The sequence below is a fragment of the Centropristis striata genome, chromosome 10, assembly GCF_030273125.1.
Source record: "Centropristis striata isolate RG_2023a ecotype Rhode Island chromosome 10, C.striata_1.0, whole genome shotgun sequence".
In the NCBI taxonomy this organism is placed as follows: domain Eukaryota; kingdom Metazoa; phylum Chordata; class Actinopteri; order Perciformes; family Serranidae; genus Centropristis; species Centropristis striata.
The window spans coordinates 30,144,090-30,161,438 of record NC_081526.1 but is presented as its reverse complement, the minus strand read 5'-3'; the positions used below and the strand labels follow the sequence as shown (position 1 = coordinate 30,161,438).

Here is a 17,349-nt window from a genome sequence, read left to right as displayed (position 1 = left end):
ACACAAATGTATTCCCTCAAGATGTGCATGCTCTAAATCCAGTATAAACTTTGCTAACAAGCTGGCTGCCAAAGGCCTTTGTGTAACTGTGTGTGTGTGTGTGTGTGTGTGTGTGTGTGTTACTGTTATCCAGTATTCCTCATCTGACCGCTCTTTGCTCCTCCTCCACCCCCCACCCCTCACGCATCAACCACCCACGGGCTTCACAAGAGACCTTATGAGGATCATTTGACTGGAATGATATTGCTGCTTCAGGCTTTTTTAGAGTGGGGGGAAAACAAGCAATTTGTTACGCAATTCTCAGCAGAGAGTTTATTGTGCTCCAGAAGGCTCAGTTATTAGGTATGTTAAGCTAGAGGTAGCAGCTCAGGTGGTTTAAAAGCAGTCATTACAGCACCCTTAATATTTTTGTTTATTTTTATGATTGCATGTGAACTGATGCAGACCCTGTGACAGTGTAGGATGTCATTGTGTCAGTGCATCATTCCTTGGAAAGGTCTTATCAGGCTTTTTTAAGGCCAATATTGATCACTGATATAATCATTGATGAATTCCAGTCATTCCTGTTCACAATCGTGTTTTACAGTGTTCCATAAATGTTACAATTTGGAGTTTGAAAAGTGAAAGTTTTTCATTTTAAAAGTGAATGTGTGAGAATATACTGTAAGTCCAGCAGCTGTACCCATAACTGTTGGCATTATTGAGTATTATTGTTTCATGACTTTTGAGTCAAATATCTTTGAGGTGTTTTTATTATGTTGCAATTACTTAATTTTAGTGTTGAAAATTTAAGTTTTGTTTCTCACAGGGTCTTATTTTTTCTGGATATAATGCATAACAGTGGAACATAATTCCTTGTACACCAATTTGATTATTTGATGAGGCGTTTGCATGCTAGGGCTGTCCCATATACTGTCTTCTGGGATCCAGAGCTTTGGTAGTAAACAACAAATAGTGTTTCCCATAGGTCAAAGGGACACGCCATTATTAGCAGAAGCTTATAGCACTTTACACTACATAGATTAGCCTAGTGGCCAGCAGACTCGCCCCCTACTCAAAGCTTATTCCAGAGAAAACGCCTTGGTTAAACTTTAGCCTGCATGCATGTTTTTTCAGCTTAACATTGTTGAAACAGGGCAGCTAATAGCAATAGCAACAAGCGGACTGCCTAGTCTTCACAGCACCTTTCTCTGTGCTCCACATCGTGTGTGTGTGTTTGTGCAAAGCCCTGCCCTCGGTGAAACATAGACATCAAATGAGAGGAGAGAAACTGGCCAAAGTGGAGTAAAAACTCTCAAACTGACCTGAAATGGACTTACTGCGCTAATACAGTATTAGTCTTTAAGTTAAATTACGCCCATTGCTTTTTAAACAATCTTTAATTCTACAATATTGGGGCAAAAAAAGTATATCCAAATCGCACAATTGAAAACTGAATACCTATCCAATTAATTAATATTTGAAAAGTTAAATATTTTAGCCCTACTACCTACAATTTGCTATGTTGATATACACGCACCAACAACTTTATTAGCAAGGTTGGACGTGTTGTGTGTTCAGAGAGGGTCTTCTGCAGACCTTGGTTGTAACGAGTGGTTATTTGAGTTACTGTTTCCTTTCTATCATCTCCAACCAGTCTGACCATTCTCCTCTGACCTCTGGCATCAACAAGGCATCAAGGCTCTCTGGATATTTTCTCTTTTTCAGACCATTCTCTGTAAACCCTAGAGATGGTTGTTAGATCAGCAGTTTTTGAAATACTCAGACCAACAATCATGACACGTTCAAAGTCACTTAAATCTCCTTTCTTCTCCATTCTGATGCTCCCTTTGAACTTCAGCAGCTCGTCTTCACCATGTTTACATGTCTAGATGCATTGAGTGTTTGCAATGTGATTGGCTGATTAGATATTTATGTTAACAAGCAGTTGAAAAGTGTGTACATGAATGTCAATAGAACCATTTGAAGACCCCAAAAAAACAAATGCAAATTTATCATTTAGTGGTGCAGTAGTCAACAATGTAAACTCACCAGTAAAACAGTCTGAATGATGTTGAATTGGTTGAATAAACTGATTTTATATGATGTCATTCAAATCCTGATACTGCTACTTTCCTCTTTTGGCAGGGGACCAGAAGTAAGGGGACAATGCGAGTCCACGTGCACACCAAGTTCTGTTTCCTGTGTGTGCTCACCTTCCTCTTCCAGCAGTGTAACCATTGCCATGGAGACGAGCACAACCATCCGCACGATGATCATCACCATAAACACCACAGCCACGTCCACAGCGACCTGCAGATTTCTGAAGCTCCGTACGTGAGAGGAGCCACTTTGTCCCCAGAGTCCAAGAGTCCTGAAGGCCACAGTCTAGAGGAGGAGCAGCGATTCTACCTCCAGGAGCTGTTCAGGCGTTATGGCAAGAAGGACCGGCTAGATTTCCAGGGATTTCAGAGTCTGCTGTACAGCTTGGGTCTGGGAGAGGTGAAGGTGGTAGATGCACATCATGAGGAGCTTGGCCATGACCATGTCTCTCATCTAGACCTGGTGGATCTGCAGGAGGGGCTTCACTCACATTCAGGCACCCATGATGGCCATGGCCACGGTCACGGGCATGGCCATCCACACCACAAGCCTGGAGCTCACCATCCACACACAGAAAAAGATCCCACAAAGTGCACCCTGCAGCCCACTGCTCCCAGTCCAGCTTCTGGTGCAGCTGCAGGACATGACCATGACCACGATCATGATCACGGGCATGATCATGATCATGATCACGGGCATGATCATGATCATGATCACGGGCATGATCACGGGCATGATCACACCAAGGTAGAGGATAGTGACCATAAACATTTTGATGGACATGTGCAGGAAATACTTGACCATGACCCTGATCAAGCACATGACAAAGAGCACAAACATGAGCTGGTCCACTCTAACAACAAAGACCTCCCTTCCCCACCACACAGTGATCACAGCGGTCACAACCACAGTGCCCACGATCACAGCAGCCACGACCACAGCGATCACGATCATGATCATGACCATGACCATGACCAAAATCGGGTCCCTGAAGTACAGACGGGCACAGACATTCCTCCCCTCAGTAAGGAACAGCAGCCCTCTGCCCCGTTGGAGCCGTCCCAAATCCCTCAGCCGCCACAGTCCTCTCCGGCCGCCACAGAAAGTCGGCCCAAGAAGCAGAGAAAGCCAGACAGGGTCCGAGGACAGCGAGGGCGAAACAAAACCCGCTCTACTCTCGCACCTCAGTCCGATGACCACGACCATCCACATGAACACGGTCATGAGCACGGCCATGGTCACGGTCACAGCCACTCTCATAAACATAAGAGAGAAGCACCAGGGGCGGCTGCCACCCCTATGACAGTGCCAGAGTGGCCTGGACACCCAGAAGGATTGTCTCATCAGCATCAGGAGGTAGGACCTGTTCAACTCACTGACTGATGTGAGCTTTGACACCAGATCTTGTTTCAAATATGAAGAGATTCATAGAAACAGCACAGTTATCTGATATATTAAGGAGAAAACAACTGAAGTATATCATGGTATATTATGATATAGACCCTCCAGGTCTGAAAAATGAAGAGAAAAAGTGCCTTAAACCTGCATTATTTCTAATGGCCAGTAGGGGGCGACTCCACTGGTTGCAAAAAGAAGTCTGATTGTATAGAGGTCTATGAGAAAATTACCCTACTTATCACTTGAGTTATTACCCCAGTAAAAATTCTCATAATGTGTTTATGACCTCAATCACTAGTTTCAAGTCTACTTCAATACAGCATGCTGTTTAATATGTGATTGTTGAAGTAAAATCAACAATAAAGCAATTTTAAATTAAAAACCTTCACAGCGGTGGTACAAAAAAAGTTGTGTTGGCCTACACTTCTTAATGTCATTATTATTACTATTTTTTTTCTGTAATGTTGCTTTACTTGTGAACACAGTAAAGTTGTCTCTGTGGGTGTAAACAATAGCATAATTATTGCCAAAAAACATAACCATCATTGTTTAGTTTTATACCCTTTATTCTCTAATATTGCTTCACTTTTTCATAGCTTCAATACTTTCTATATTATGAATTTTATAATATAGCTTTACATTTATATGTAACATGTATAAGACTTGGTGCTGAACGCTTTTAACAACCTTGTCGCGCAGTCGCCTAAATCCTTTGCTCTTACAGCCACCTGTCAAGAGTGCTGCAGATAGGTGAGTGTATTAGTGTCACTCACATGATGTGCTCTATAAAGAAGTTGGTGTGATTTGGCAAATTTGGGCTGCCTATCCAGTCAAACATTAACTTCCTTGCAGTGAATATGGCCAACACAAACATGTCAGTCGGCTTCTCCAGCTCTCTTAATACAATGACTTCAGTTGTTACACAGCCCCACCTCCCCTCCTCCCTGTGCTGACTCTACTTTCTCCTTCTCCTTCCAGTGTTTGAACCTGACTCAGCTCCTCAGTTACTATGGCCTGAATCCCAACTCGCCCATCTCCCCCAGCCAGTTCACCTACCTGTGTCCTGCCCTACTCTACCAGATAGATAGCCGTGTCTGCATCCGCCATTACCACCAGATGGATGTGGAGCAAGAAGCTTTGGAGCCCGTCAGTTCCGGTAAGAGCCGAGTGTCTTATTGATCCAGTCCATTTTGACTGAAAGTACTGCTCCTATAGAAACAAACAAACAATAATTTCCGCAAGTGTGAACGTCAACACTGCTATGAGCCCTGTCTAAAGCACTTGAGACCTCACTCTGGCTTTTACCAGCACCTAAATAGATTGTTGTGGTGGATGTTCTTGTTGATTTGTTTTTCTTCAAGACGTTTTAATGTAATATGTTGTAATGTGAGTATATGAAGAACAATATGAAGGCTTTAACCTTGTCCTGACCTAATCATTCTGCATAAAACTAAAAAAGAAATTGCATTAAATGCATTCAAAAATTGCTAACAAATTTCAGCAGACTGTCTAACTTTTGGTGCTAGAGCTACATCAGGCAAATGGTTGTTGACAAAGAGAAGCAATCTTAAATAGGGAGTGGTTGTAAGTCTGCAACCAATCACACATTACATTCCCCACGTGCCATTGTGGCATAAAAGCTTACATTGAATGGATAAATTCCCATAACATAATTCATTCGAGTATTACATTCATAGATTAAACTATAGGGAAACACTTAAGTGGGAGGTGAAAAATCTGCATTCATCATTAAATAAAAAACCCTTATAATATTTACAAGACCTCACCAAGTCCCAAAAAGCAAACACTTTATCAGTGTATGTAAAGTTAAGTTTAAAAAAAAAAAAAAACTCAAATTACCCTATCGACACTGTTGTTTAAGTTCTATAAATGGTCTATAAATGGGGGTTTTGCTGTAAAAAAATGCACATATTTAGCAAGTTATATTTGTAAATAGACATAACATGTAGAAAAAGAGCATGCAAACACTAGTCCACTCTTCTCCAACATGTTTTTCCCTATTTGTGGTTTTGTTTTTGTTTTGCTCATTTGATTGTAATTTGATTGATGTAATTTGATTGCAGATTATCTGTAGCTTGGTTGCCATGAGTTTGGATCAGAATGCTCATCTGTCTGATGATGTTCATGCATCATAAAGACTGATTGCTCCGTACAAAGCAAAGCAAATACACTGCTCAGATATCAACAGTGTTCAGTCGTGTTCAGTCTTGGATCTGTGTGAACTTCTCACTGATAGTTTGGCCAAACAGAGTCACAATGAACTTTATTTGCACAATGGATCAAGTAGCAGCACCTTTAGGCATCACATTTGGTTCACAATTCCCAGCATGTTTATTCAGTAGATCATTGTTTTGTGGTCAACACTGTGAGCTCAGACAGTGACATTATCTTTAAAAAAAATATTGTGTAGTGTGAACAAGCTATAACAGAAAGCAGGTTTGTTTTTACGACAGCTGATGTTAAATTTAACGGACTTCACCTTTTAACCTTAATTTACTTTTGATTGATTGAACATGGAACTTTGCCCATAGCAATACGAAAGCATAGCGAACCAAATCAGAATCAAGTATTCAAACAAAACTGTGTAATCCGTTGAAATAATTGGTAGTTTACAAAACAACTAGTGTTCGAGTGACATGTCGCGATGAGAATTTGGTCTCTAAAATAAAACAAAGTCAGCTATAAGTGTTATCCGGTGCCATCGGCCAGAAAAATTAGCTATCTTTGTGAAAAGGAAACCACAGGGAGATCCCTATAAACTACTGGGTTTATAGTGTGATGCTATCACACATACTATAACCTGGAGCTACTCTCTTGGGGAGGAGTGGCAGACCTGCATAATAGAACCTTTATTGAAATAATCAAGACATATTTTATGATGATAATTATTGAGTTGAAGCAGGAATTGTACCCATAATCCCCTGAGTATCTCCACCATTGTTTGCTCCATCTTTCTCATTTTCAGTACACTGATTAGTACTGAGTACAGTTTTTTCACTCATTTTCTGCTATCAAGAGCAGAACTTAAACACTGACATTAGCTTTAATAAAAGGATATTGAATGTCGGTGCAGGTTTATTTTAGTAATTAAGTAATTAACTTGTATTTACAGATGAAGGGAGCTAAAATCTAATGGCTTTGGTTGTAAAACAGTGGCCTTGGAGAAATCTTTGTCAGACAATTAGCTCCTCAACTTTACAGTCACACAGCCTGATAGAGAAAGAGACGTTTTTTCCCGACTGTTGTAACCATGCTCTTTGATCGTGATAACACTCCGCCAAGTGTTAAACTAGACTACCACTAACTTATCTTGGTGCTGTCACCTTTGCTTAACCTTTATTTCTGCTTGGAGAGGTTTCTTAAAGCTCACGTGTTTTGTCAGAAAATCCTGCTTCCTATTCATATGTACAGGTGCATCTCAATACATTAGAATATGATGGAAAAGTCCATTTCCAGTAGTTCAAGTCAAATAGCCCCAACCAAGTTTTGAGTCATACAGATGGACAGACTTTTCAGTGGACAACATTTCCATAATAAACATACTTTTTAAAATTGGTCACATGATGACCTTTCACCTGCCGCAGGTCATCATGTGAACTGATGTCTACCTGATGGCAGCCAGGTCATTTTGTTCATAGCTTGATCATTAATCATTGTTAAATGTTATTCTTCATAAGAGCCCCAGGCAGGCGTGGTCTACCAGCTTTCTAATGCATTTATTTTCATCAAATCAAATGAACCACTTCATTGAAATTGGGGATTTTTAGAACTTTTTATTTTATTTAGGGTGATGACGTCATAAAATGTAACCTCAAACCTTTAAAGCTTAATTCTGGAACCTTAAAAAAAAATGGAAAAAAATAAAACTAATTAAATCCCTACTACTTACTGTGTCAACCTTATGAGTGGGAAAGGAAGTTGGCTATTTTTAGACATGATTGTGGATGCAGCGAGTATTTAGCATAATCATGAATTGATAAATTCTTTCAGTCAATCACCAGTCCCACGGAGCATATGCATAACTAATGGCCATCAGCAGCAGTTGATAGGCAGTGAATGTATTATGAGAGCTGGAGAAGCCGGCTGGCATGTTTGGGTTGGTGATATTTACTGTGAGAAAGTTAATGTTTGACCGAATCGGCAGCCAAAATTGCCAAATCACACCCACTTCTTTATAGAGCACATCATGTGACTGACACTGATTCACTCACCTATCTGCAGCACTGCTCATTCGTGTAGCGTGACACTGTGTGCCCTTGTAACTAAATCATTTATGTAAACAAACAGGTTGTCCTTTCATGTGTTTGAAATAGCAAATACACTTATTTATGTGGAAAAATACATCTTTCTTGCAGTATTTTAATTTAAAAAAGTCAAACCTTGACTGTACTGACTTGTAATTGTGCAGAGTTTGTCACTAGAGTGTTTTACAGCAAATGTTGCATCACAAACGTTAATGATGTGTCAGCCACTGCCAGTTACAAGCTAGCAAACATGTAAACAAGCTCAAAGGTGCTAACTACACCTAACATTGTGATAGGATGGCTAGTCTTTCACCAGCCAGCCTCTTTTGTGTTTCTTGGTGGGGGCCGTGGGAAAACCATGTTTAAAAAAAATAGTTACTCATAGCAAAGAATTTTACATAGTTTAAAATGTGTCTGGAATGGGACGATACTCGATACCAGGGGTTGCGTTAACCCATTTTCCATCATTGATGGATTTTTTTTTCATAATGATGGAAACCTTTGAAGGCCTTCTGTCATTTTGACAGAAAACTCGGGTGATCTACAATAATTACAGTTATTCACACCCCTGTCCAACTGCTGGCTTGTGCATTTTAATTATCTATTGCATAGTCTTCAGCTAACACATCGGTCGGCTCTGTGCACTCATAAGTACTTGCTGCGAATGCCGGAGCGCTGTTGGAATACACAGTGTGATACTCAGAGCTCCACACTGCAAAGTTACTGTGGGCTCTCTGTCTGAGCAGCTGGACCTTTAGCTACAGTTAGCTAGTAGCATACAATAGCAAGATGTCACGGCAGCTGAATGTCTGAAGTTTCTTTAAAAGCTCAGTAATTGTGATGGCGTTGATAAACGAGGTGAAAAAAGAGGGATTGGTGCGGCGGACGATGAAGGACAAGCTCGTTTCACCTCTTTTATGTTCATTATTTTTAGGCACTGTGTGTTGACATTTAAAAAGTGATCACATAGTTGCTGTCTCTGTTCAACTTTTCTCTCTGTGCCCGTAAAACGGCATTATATAAGCCTGAAAGATTTGTCTTTATATTCATTTAAAAAAAAATAAATGCTATAATATAATAATAATGATAATATATTATGACAGAATCTTTATGAACTTGTTCCTCAAAATGATGGACAACAGAAAAGTCTAAGGCGACCTCTGCTTGATCCCTCTTTGGAAACCACGGCAAAAAGAAGAATAAAGTTCAAGGCACACAAAACAGATCTTTTTTTTTTTTAATATACAACCTGCACACAGTGCTGGTTCAGGAAAGAGATAAATGAACACATGCCAACCCAGTTTTGTTTTCATCCGTGCAGCCTTGGGCTGAAAAATCTGACTGTGAATCTGTTTTTGACACACGAGGGTGGGAATTGTATTGTTTTAAACATTAGTACTGAAAAAGTATCAAAGTATTGGCACCTTTGACAACCTTACCGTGCCGTGATCTCTCTCCTTTCACTTTGTGAATTAATAATGTTGAGAAAGAAAAGTGAGAAAGAGGCTGAAAGAGCAGCTATAAAGCATGAAGGTCAGTGTAAAGCCTTCCTCTGGGACCTCGCTGTGTTTCTCCGTTTATGAGAATGCAAAATCATAGTGTTTTAAAGTTAATGAGTTACAGGTCGTGGAACAAAGGTCATCAAGCCATAAAAGCTTGACATGAATCAAACCAGGACCAGGAATCACAGTTTCTGCACACAAAAATCACAAACCATAGAAAAAACTGCTTTTTCTCTCGATGCTTGGGAGGAAAATCACTGTGAACCCTGTATGATAATGAATCTGACCCCACTGCATTTACATCTGGTACATTTGTTCCCATGTTCTGTATTATTTCTGCAGTATAATTGGATTTTAGTTTTCACTTATGTTATGCAAAGCAGGCAAAAAGTTTGTTAGCAGTCACTGCGAACAACATGGCAACGGGGGTCATAAGATGTTCTGCACAACCTGATTTATTTTTAATTAGAGGCAGAGAGTGGCATTTTTATGACAAAAGAAATAATTTAACTGCAAATGTTTCTCAAGATGGAATAACACTGTCAAAGCGGCAGGCACTTAAGTTCAGCCGCTAGATTGGTGGAATTCCCTGCCCGTGCGCCCTCTTAAATCTTTAATTATTAAACACACACTCCCCTCTGGAGACACCTGTATCACATGTGCCTCAGGCGGCGGCGTGCCACCACTGAAAATGAGTCATAAAAATGGTAATGACGGCAAGAAACACAGCACAAACAAGTCAAAAGGGCAGGAAAGGCTTCTCATTAGTGGGAAACCGAAGCCTCAAGATTGTCTGCGATCGTGCACCAAGAGTCAACCGTCGGCAACGCCACACGCCGCGGAGCTACCTCTCGTTTACCTCCCGCTGGCATCCGTAGGGGAGCTGGGGAAAATTTTCAGTTGGTTTCATTCTCGTCCCCACTCCCCTCTCTTTTTTGTGCTGTGCCAATTAGGAGAGCCTAAGCGACACCCTGGGCCATTTTTCTGAGCCATGGCTCACAGGAGATGCGTAATTGGAGAGAAGACACAGAACACTGGGTCTCCTTCTCCTCTCTTCTGTTCCCTTATCGCTGCCTTCTATCGCCCTGCCGCAACCGCCCTGCACACCTCCACGTCCACACACACACACACACACACACACACACCCAGCTGTATAGGGGTAATGAGATAGAGAAGTAGATGAGCTGTGTGAGTGTGAAGGACCTGCAGTGTGATGTACTGTCTGGCTGACGTACAGTTGTCTCTCAGGGTTACACGTTGTTCCGCTCGATGCCACAAATAAGAACGCAGTGAGCCGGATCGCTTTTTACTTTGGTGAGGCACATTGAAAACCGTGGTGAGAAGAGGACAAGAAAGTGAGGCTTGTGACAGCTATTTTCATGATGTGTGAAGAAGAAATGAATTCAGACCGTCCAGTTTGTCATCAGAATTACAATTAGAACAGTTTTATTTGTCATTGCACAGAAGTCCAGTGAAATTAAAAGAGCAGCTCTTGTTTTAGTGCAACAGAATAATTTTTGGGCGATATTTACAGGGACATAATGGGAGTTATTGCACATAAAATAAATATATTGCACTGTTGTTTAACAGTATTGAGATGTTTTTGGTTTTTTATTGATTTGGTTCTTGGAGGCGTTCAGGGCAATGACAGCTCTGGGGTAGAAACTGTTCCTGAGTCTGTTTGTGTCCTTTATGATAAGGTTTCCTACCACAATACGTACCATTACTTTTTATGGAAACCTGGCTATGTGTCGGCCAATGATGGTTTCACAAGAAAAGTAAAGAAATGTTATTTAAAATGCTGTCACATTGTTGTTATCAATATGTTGTCTAAAATATTGAACCATTCTATAAACGATCTCTTAGCACTAAAAAGTAGTAGACCTCAGATTCTGGATCCACATGTGAGTCAGTGTTACTAAAGCCGATATCTCTTAATAAGATATAAATGCAGTGAATGCCCCATTATACATAAATCAATAAGTCATATAATCTATCAGGAGGATTGATTGATCATTTGTAGGATTGATGATTTGTAAAGAAACACTGAAAATAGTTTTTTTTTGTTTGTTTTATTTTAATTTACTTCAATTTTTTTATTTTAAAAATACAAGGAGACATGGCCTAAACTAAATAAATGTCAACTAGAGCCCAGCTGATATGGAATTTTCCAGATCAATAATCGATACGAAAATTTGCTTATTACTAATATGGGAGCCAATATGTTGTACTAATAATTTTATCTTTTCTTGTACCTATATGGCTCTGCAAAGGTACTCAAAAGGCTCCTTTTTTAAACTAATAACTCATGAAATAAAATTTGACATTATTATACATTATACATACATTTTAAATCAAGTAAAACAAAGATTTAATAAATGACTCTACAATATTATTTGTATGTGATAACTTTTGTGAATCAAACTAATGTAGATGCTTTTAGAGGCTCACTGAATGGTTTGACTATGCTAAGGCCATAACCACCACAGGCACCGGATCTCCACATAATCTAACACTTATGGCAGATTAGGAGCAATGAACGCCATTATCAAAACACCAAATGCCTCCCATTTTTCGTCACGGCTTCAGACAACACGTGATTCTGCAGCGAGAGTCAGAGTTTGAGTATCGAGCTTTCCCCAAAGCTAATGAAAAGTGGCTGTAATCAGCACTTAAACATCAGGGCCTTCCTCTTCAGTTAAAATATTTCCCCCAGGAGGAACTCCAGCCTCCTGTTTTCTGAGTGGAGAGACTGCTGCCAGGGGGGGGAGACTTTTTTTCTAATGTTTTTTAATCCTACAGCTGGGTAATGGGACAGTAACAGCTTGATTCAGTCTCTCTAAAGACCACTCTGTCAGCCATAAGACATGTTTCAGATCATCTCTTCACAAGCGACACCACCTGGGGCCGATTAACTGAGGAGAGGAAGTGTGTCTGCCAGTATGATTTTACTGTTATTAGTTATTTCTTCCCTCTGGCTAGATGCCAGCGTTGCTTCTTTTGTTTAGATGAATTAAGCTCCATCAGAGCTCAATAGTTTGACCAGTTGGGGGAAAATATATTGGGTGTTAAGTAATGATCAAATACTTCCCAGGGTCAAACTGTTCTGGGTTCTGTGACCCCGACACACAGAACAGATCAGCTTCATTGTGGGGATGGGCGTTTGGAAGACACCTGCCAACTTGAGCATCTATAACGTTAACAATCAATTAATCAATTAAAAATGTTTTTATTAGGGCCGGGACTTGATTAAAAAAATTAATCAAATGAATTAGAGGCTTTGTAATGAATTAATCAAAATTAATTGCATTTTAATCGCATATAAATATTTGACCTGAGAACAGCGAGAAGTAATTTTTTTGGACTTTTAGTATACCATTGGATAATGACTGAATACATAAGCTTAAGCAACAAAAATATTGTTTATTTTTGTTCAAGTCCAACAGACCAGTGCAATTTTTGCCATTAAGTGTAGCAATAGCATATTTAGAAATATAGTACATTTCAGTAATACAGGTAGCTTCCATCCGTTGGTTTTTTGTAACAAAATGTCCCATCATCCACGGGGCCAACCAAAGCGTCTCATCAGCTTCTTCCTTCATGTTCACTGTGGCTTGTTGTTGTCTGAACTCATGAACGCTAGTTGGTGCTCCAGTATAATCGGTCCGCCTGAAACTCATCCAGTGAGAAACTTTCCGTGGTGCAAAAATAAGTGTGATTAAAATGCGTCAATTTTTTTTAACACGTTAATTTTTGTGTAATTAATTAATCTTAATTAACGCGTTAAAGTCCCAGGCCTAGTTTTTATACATACTGTATGTCAATTAATTATTCCCGTCCCTACTTCATTGTGAACTTTAATACATACTATAGTATGTATAAAAACATGCATACATGAGCCAATTAAAGATATATATACAGTACTATGCAAAAGCCTGTTTTGATTATGGACGCTTTTATTTTGAAAGGACGAAAAGAGACTTCCTGCTGATCGTAAAAGTAACGCACGTGAGGTGATACTGCAAAGATAACGTCAAGGAGTTCAGTGTTTTATGTTTTAGCCCCTGAAGAAGCATGAGGTTAGTTTTCACAGTAATCTTCATATTTAAATGTGTATTGTGTTTTAAGTTTTGGATCAAATTGAACTCAGTAATTCATGCTAGCAAGGTTTGATACAGTAAGCTAGTTTTGCTCAAATTAATACTTTTGTATTTCTCTGTTTTATAATTGTTATTGCAACTTTCAGTTTGCTAACTGTAGCTTTAACCAACTTTATTCTCAGCTCGTTGGCTTATTGACGTACAGTCCAGAACTGAACGCTCGGCCGTGTTTCAGTTCAGTGATACTGATACACAGTCATAGATAAAATTAAAATTAGAAAATACATGGATTGATTAAATATTCCATGTGATCGACCAAATTCTTAATGACCATTAATAGATCATTGATTAATTATTCCCGTCCCGACTTCATTGTGAAGTTTAATTCAGTGAAGTGAGAAGTTGAGTCATTTTCTCATAGACTTCTACACAATCAGGCTTCTTTTTGCAGCCTGTGGGGTCGCCCCCCGCTGGCCACAAGGAAGAATGCAAGTTTGCATTGCCATCATTTTTCCACTCGTTCACTTCTTCATACAGTCTATTTTCTAAACATTTAAAACCTAAATAACCAACTGGATCAGTGAGGAACAGATGTCTGCTGCACCTTTAAGCACTAGGTTAACAGACAGTTTGTTGTGGCATATTTCTGAAACGCCTCAGTGAAGTCAATTGTCTGTAAGATGTGCATTACATGCGCACTGTGTTCTAGTCAATAGATGTCCTATAGCTGTGTCAGCAGTGAGGGACGCAGCCTCCCTTTAGCAAACACACCACCAGCTTTGGTGTGACATTGAATTTCATACGACATTAAACATTTCGTCCTCTGTGACAAAAGGAAGACTCCTGAAGTTTTTTTTTTCTTTCTCAGTCTTGTGCTGTTTGGAAACGTGTCCTGGGCTGACAGGCGGACTGACAGTTTAAATGATAGTGTACCTTTCTGACTTTTTCTCTCCTGCTTCATGTCTGCGGCCTTGAATGAAAAATGAGGCAAGTAGAAATGCTGAAATGTCACTTCACATTTCTTGCTTTAGGCATCATGTGTCATCACAAGGACACATGGATTGAAAACCTCTGGGGGATAGTTTTCTTCACATGTGAACAGGATGGAAAATACCTTCAGCCAGCAGCCAAATGATGGTAAAGCTGCCGCAGTCAGTCTTTCCTCTAACAGATGAAGTCAGCTGGCTGAAATGGGGACAGTCCTGCATTGGGCTGTTACTTTGTTTTTATGGAATTTCAGCATTAACAAGCACTGGACCCCTGCTGTGTAGAAAAATGTAGCATAAACTAGGGATGTGGCATATTGTATCATTCATGATAACACCAGTATATTTTTATTTGATCGCAAAAAAATAGCTTACCACAATAATGGCAACATTCCTACTTCTTGACGTAGTGACGTCAAATCATTGCATTCAAAACTTACAGAAGTAAAAGAACGAAAGTACCAACAACAAAATGTACTTAAAGTAACAAAAGTAAAATTACTTGTTATGATAATGGCACCAGTTAGTTTGTTTTATATATATATATATATATATATATATATATATATATATATATATATATATATATGTTATTGGATAATTCTTTTTGATGCATCTATGTAAGCAGCATTTTTAGGGCTCATTTTAACTACTTAATATACTTTTATGTGGTTTAATTCATAAATATGTTAAATGTTGTGAAGTAAAAAATAGAATTATTGCCTTTAAAATGGAGTGAAGTATTTTTTTGTGGTATAAAGTAACACAAATGGAAATACGCAAGTTAAGTAGACCTCAAAATTGTACTTGAGTAAATGTACCTAGTTACATTCCACATTTGCATTATTATTTTTATTATTTTCTAATACTTCCATTTGGCACTTGAGAGTCAACAGTACATTTTTTGTATTTTGTACTTTACACTACATTTTAGATTTGTGGTTGATTTTTATTTTATTGTACAATTTATTTATTAATACAGACTCAAAAATCATTTTGAAAATCATATTTCCTATACATTTTTTAAGTATTTTGTCATATCTTCAAGAATATCGTCATTGCAAAAAAAGCCCTGATATATCGTGTTTTCTTTTAGGGCCATGTCGCCATAAGCCCTACGGTAAATTATACTCTCCCTGTCTGTCTGTCCCTTTCTCACAGTGTGGGTGTGGCTGTGGGGTTTTGTGTCCATCACCATCATCAGCCTGTTGTCTCTTCTTGGTGTGGTGCTCGTACCCATCCTCAACCAATCCTGCTTCAAGTTCCTGCTCACCTTCCTGGTGGCGCTGGCAGTGGGCACGCTCAGTGGAGACGCTCTCCTTCACCTGCTGCCTCATGTGAGTACGCCACAGACGGCCAGAATGCAACCGCTGTACAGTGGATACATACATTTTGCAAAGCAGTCCTTCACATAAAAATGTGTGCACTTGCCTTTTCCACCCATTACGCATGGCCCCCTAGCACTGGATGATATCAATACATTTGGGCTAATTATATGTATGGCAAAAATCACTGCAGTACAAGTCCTGCAACTCTGAAAATAATACAATCATGGCTAGAAGTAGGGAGAATTGAAAAATGTCTAAAGTGCAACATAACACAATCAAAATACCATAAAGCTTAAAAATATAATGCAAGTTAAATTTCCTTGGTAATTTATTTTATTTGAATGACGTGGAATCTATATATACAAGTGTTATCAATGTTGGGAAAAATGGGGCCCCACATGCTACATATATTGAACTATTTAAATGTTTGCAACCTCTCTTGGCTTCTCCTCTCAGCTCTGTGTAAACAGCCTGCAGTTCAATCAAAGTTTTTTTCATGTTTTTTTTTTTTTTTACAGGATCTGGTGGTTTATTTTACAGAAATTTGAATTTAGACGTGTAGAATAAAGCGAATTCAATGACATATTCACTAAATCATAATGTCTGTTCTTTTAGGCAATGTTTTTAATGAAAACATGTCTTGAGTCACGATACGATATTATTGCGATTTTAAGCAGTTTGCGACATGGTGAGTGTTGCAATATAATATATTGCGATTTTCCTGTTTAACTGCATTTAGTGTCCACAAAATTAAATTCAATCAAGGATCGTTTTGTCAAATAAGAGAAAATTCTCAGTCTTTTCATCTCACTTCAGTCTTTTTATTTCTCCACAATGAGAGTCAAACCCACAGACTGACCAACAAAGTATTCAGTCAAACTGAACTGATATCAAACATGTAAGGACGATGGTGTCCATGAAATAACGTCTTGACGGAGTATCTCCAGTATATTCTTAAAAGTCAGCCCGCTGTATGTTTTTTGCCCCCACCTCTACAAAACAACCTTTAAACATTTCCTACAGAAGTGACACATACGGGAGTCCTGCTCTTCTCAGGGGCCGTAGTGACTGCTGACCGTGTCCTGAATGTTTTCACAACACTTTTTTAGTGATACTGAAAGCTTCAACTTCCTCTTCCACTCACCAATTGTCAGTACATGTCTAACACACCAAGTAGATCTGTGTGCAATTACAGTAACACAGTGTGTTTCAGTGATCATCAACCATCCTCTTGAACTCTGCTCTTGGAACTGAAATCTGTGTACTGATGAATGTGTGATCCTCCTCCCTCGCTCCCATCCTCCTCTCAGTCTTCCTCTGTTCCTCTTCCCATCTGCAGTCTCAAGGGCAGCACGACCACAGCCAGACCGAAACCAGCAACAGCACTGATCTGCTAACAGAGTTTGATGGAGTGTGGAAGGGCCTGACGGCGCTGGCCGGCATCTACCTCCTCTTCATCATCGAACACTGTATTGGCATGTTTCAGCACTACAAAGACCATGGGGTGAGACAGACATGACCCAGGTCGTCATCAGACACTAATTCTCACACACAGTTTGTTTCGTCCACTATGTTTGGTGGATATAGGGCTGGGCGATATGGACCAGAAGTCATATCCCAATGTATTTAAGCTGAATATCGATATATGATATACATCCCAATATTTTTATCACAAAGTGAGAGCAAAT

At 39.4% G+C, this 17,349-nt stretch overlaps 1 protein-coding gene across 3 annotated transcripts in view; it reads left to right on the top strand.

The window, feature by feature from the left end:
- The window catches only part of slc39a10 (solute carrier family 39 member 10), a 41,180-nt gene that overhangs the window by 13,536 nt on the left and 10,295 nt on the right, over nucleotides 1-17,349 (top strand). For all 3 annotated transcript variants that reach the window (XM_059343656.1, XM_059343654.1, XM_059343657.1), the window contains 4 exons: nucleotides 2,128-3,438; nucleotides 4,459-4,636; nucleotides 15,495-15,670; nucleotides 17,001-17,165. In XM_059343656.1, coding sequence (XP_059199639.1) covers nucleotides 2,149-3,438; nucleotides 4,459-4,636; nucleotides 15,495-15,670; nucleotides 17,001-17,165 — 1,809 coding nt within the window. In that variant the 5' untranslated portion in view covers nucleotides 2,128-2,148. The remainder of the gene's footprint in view (nucleotides 1-2,127; nucleotides 3,439-4,458; nucleotides 4,637-15,494; nucleotides 15,671-17,000; nucleotides 17,166-17,349) is intronic.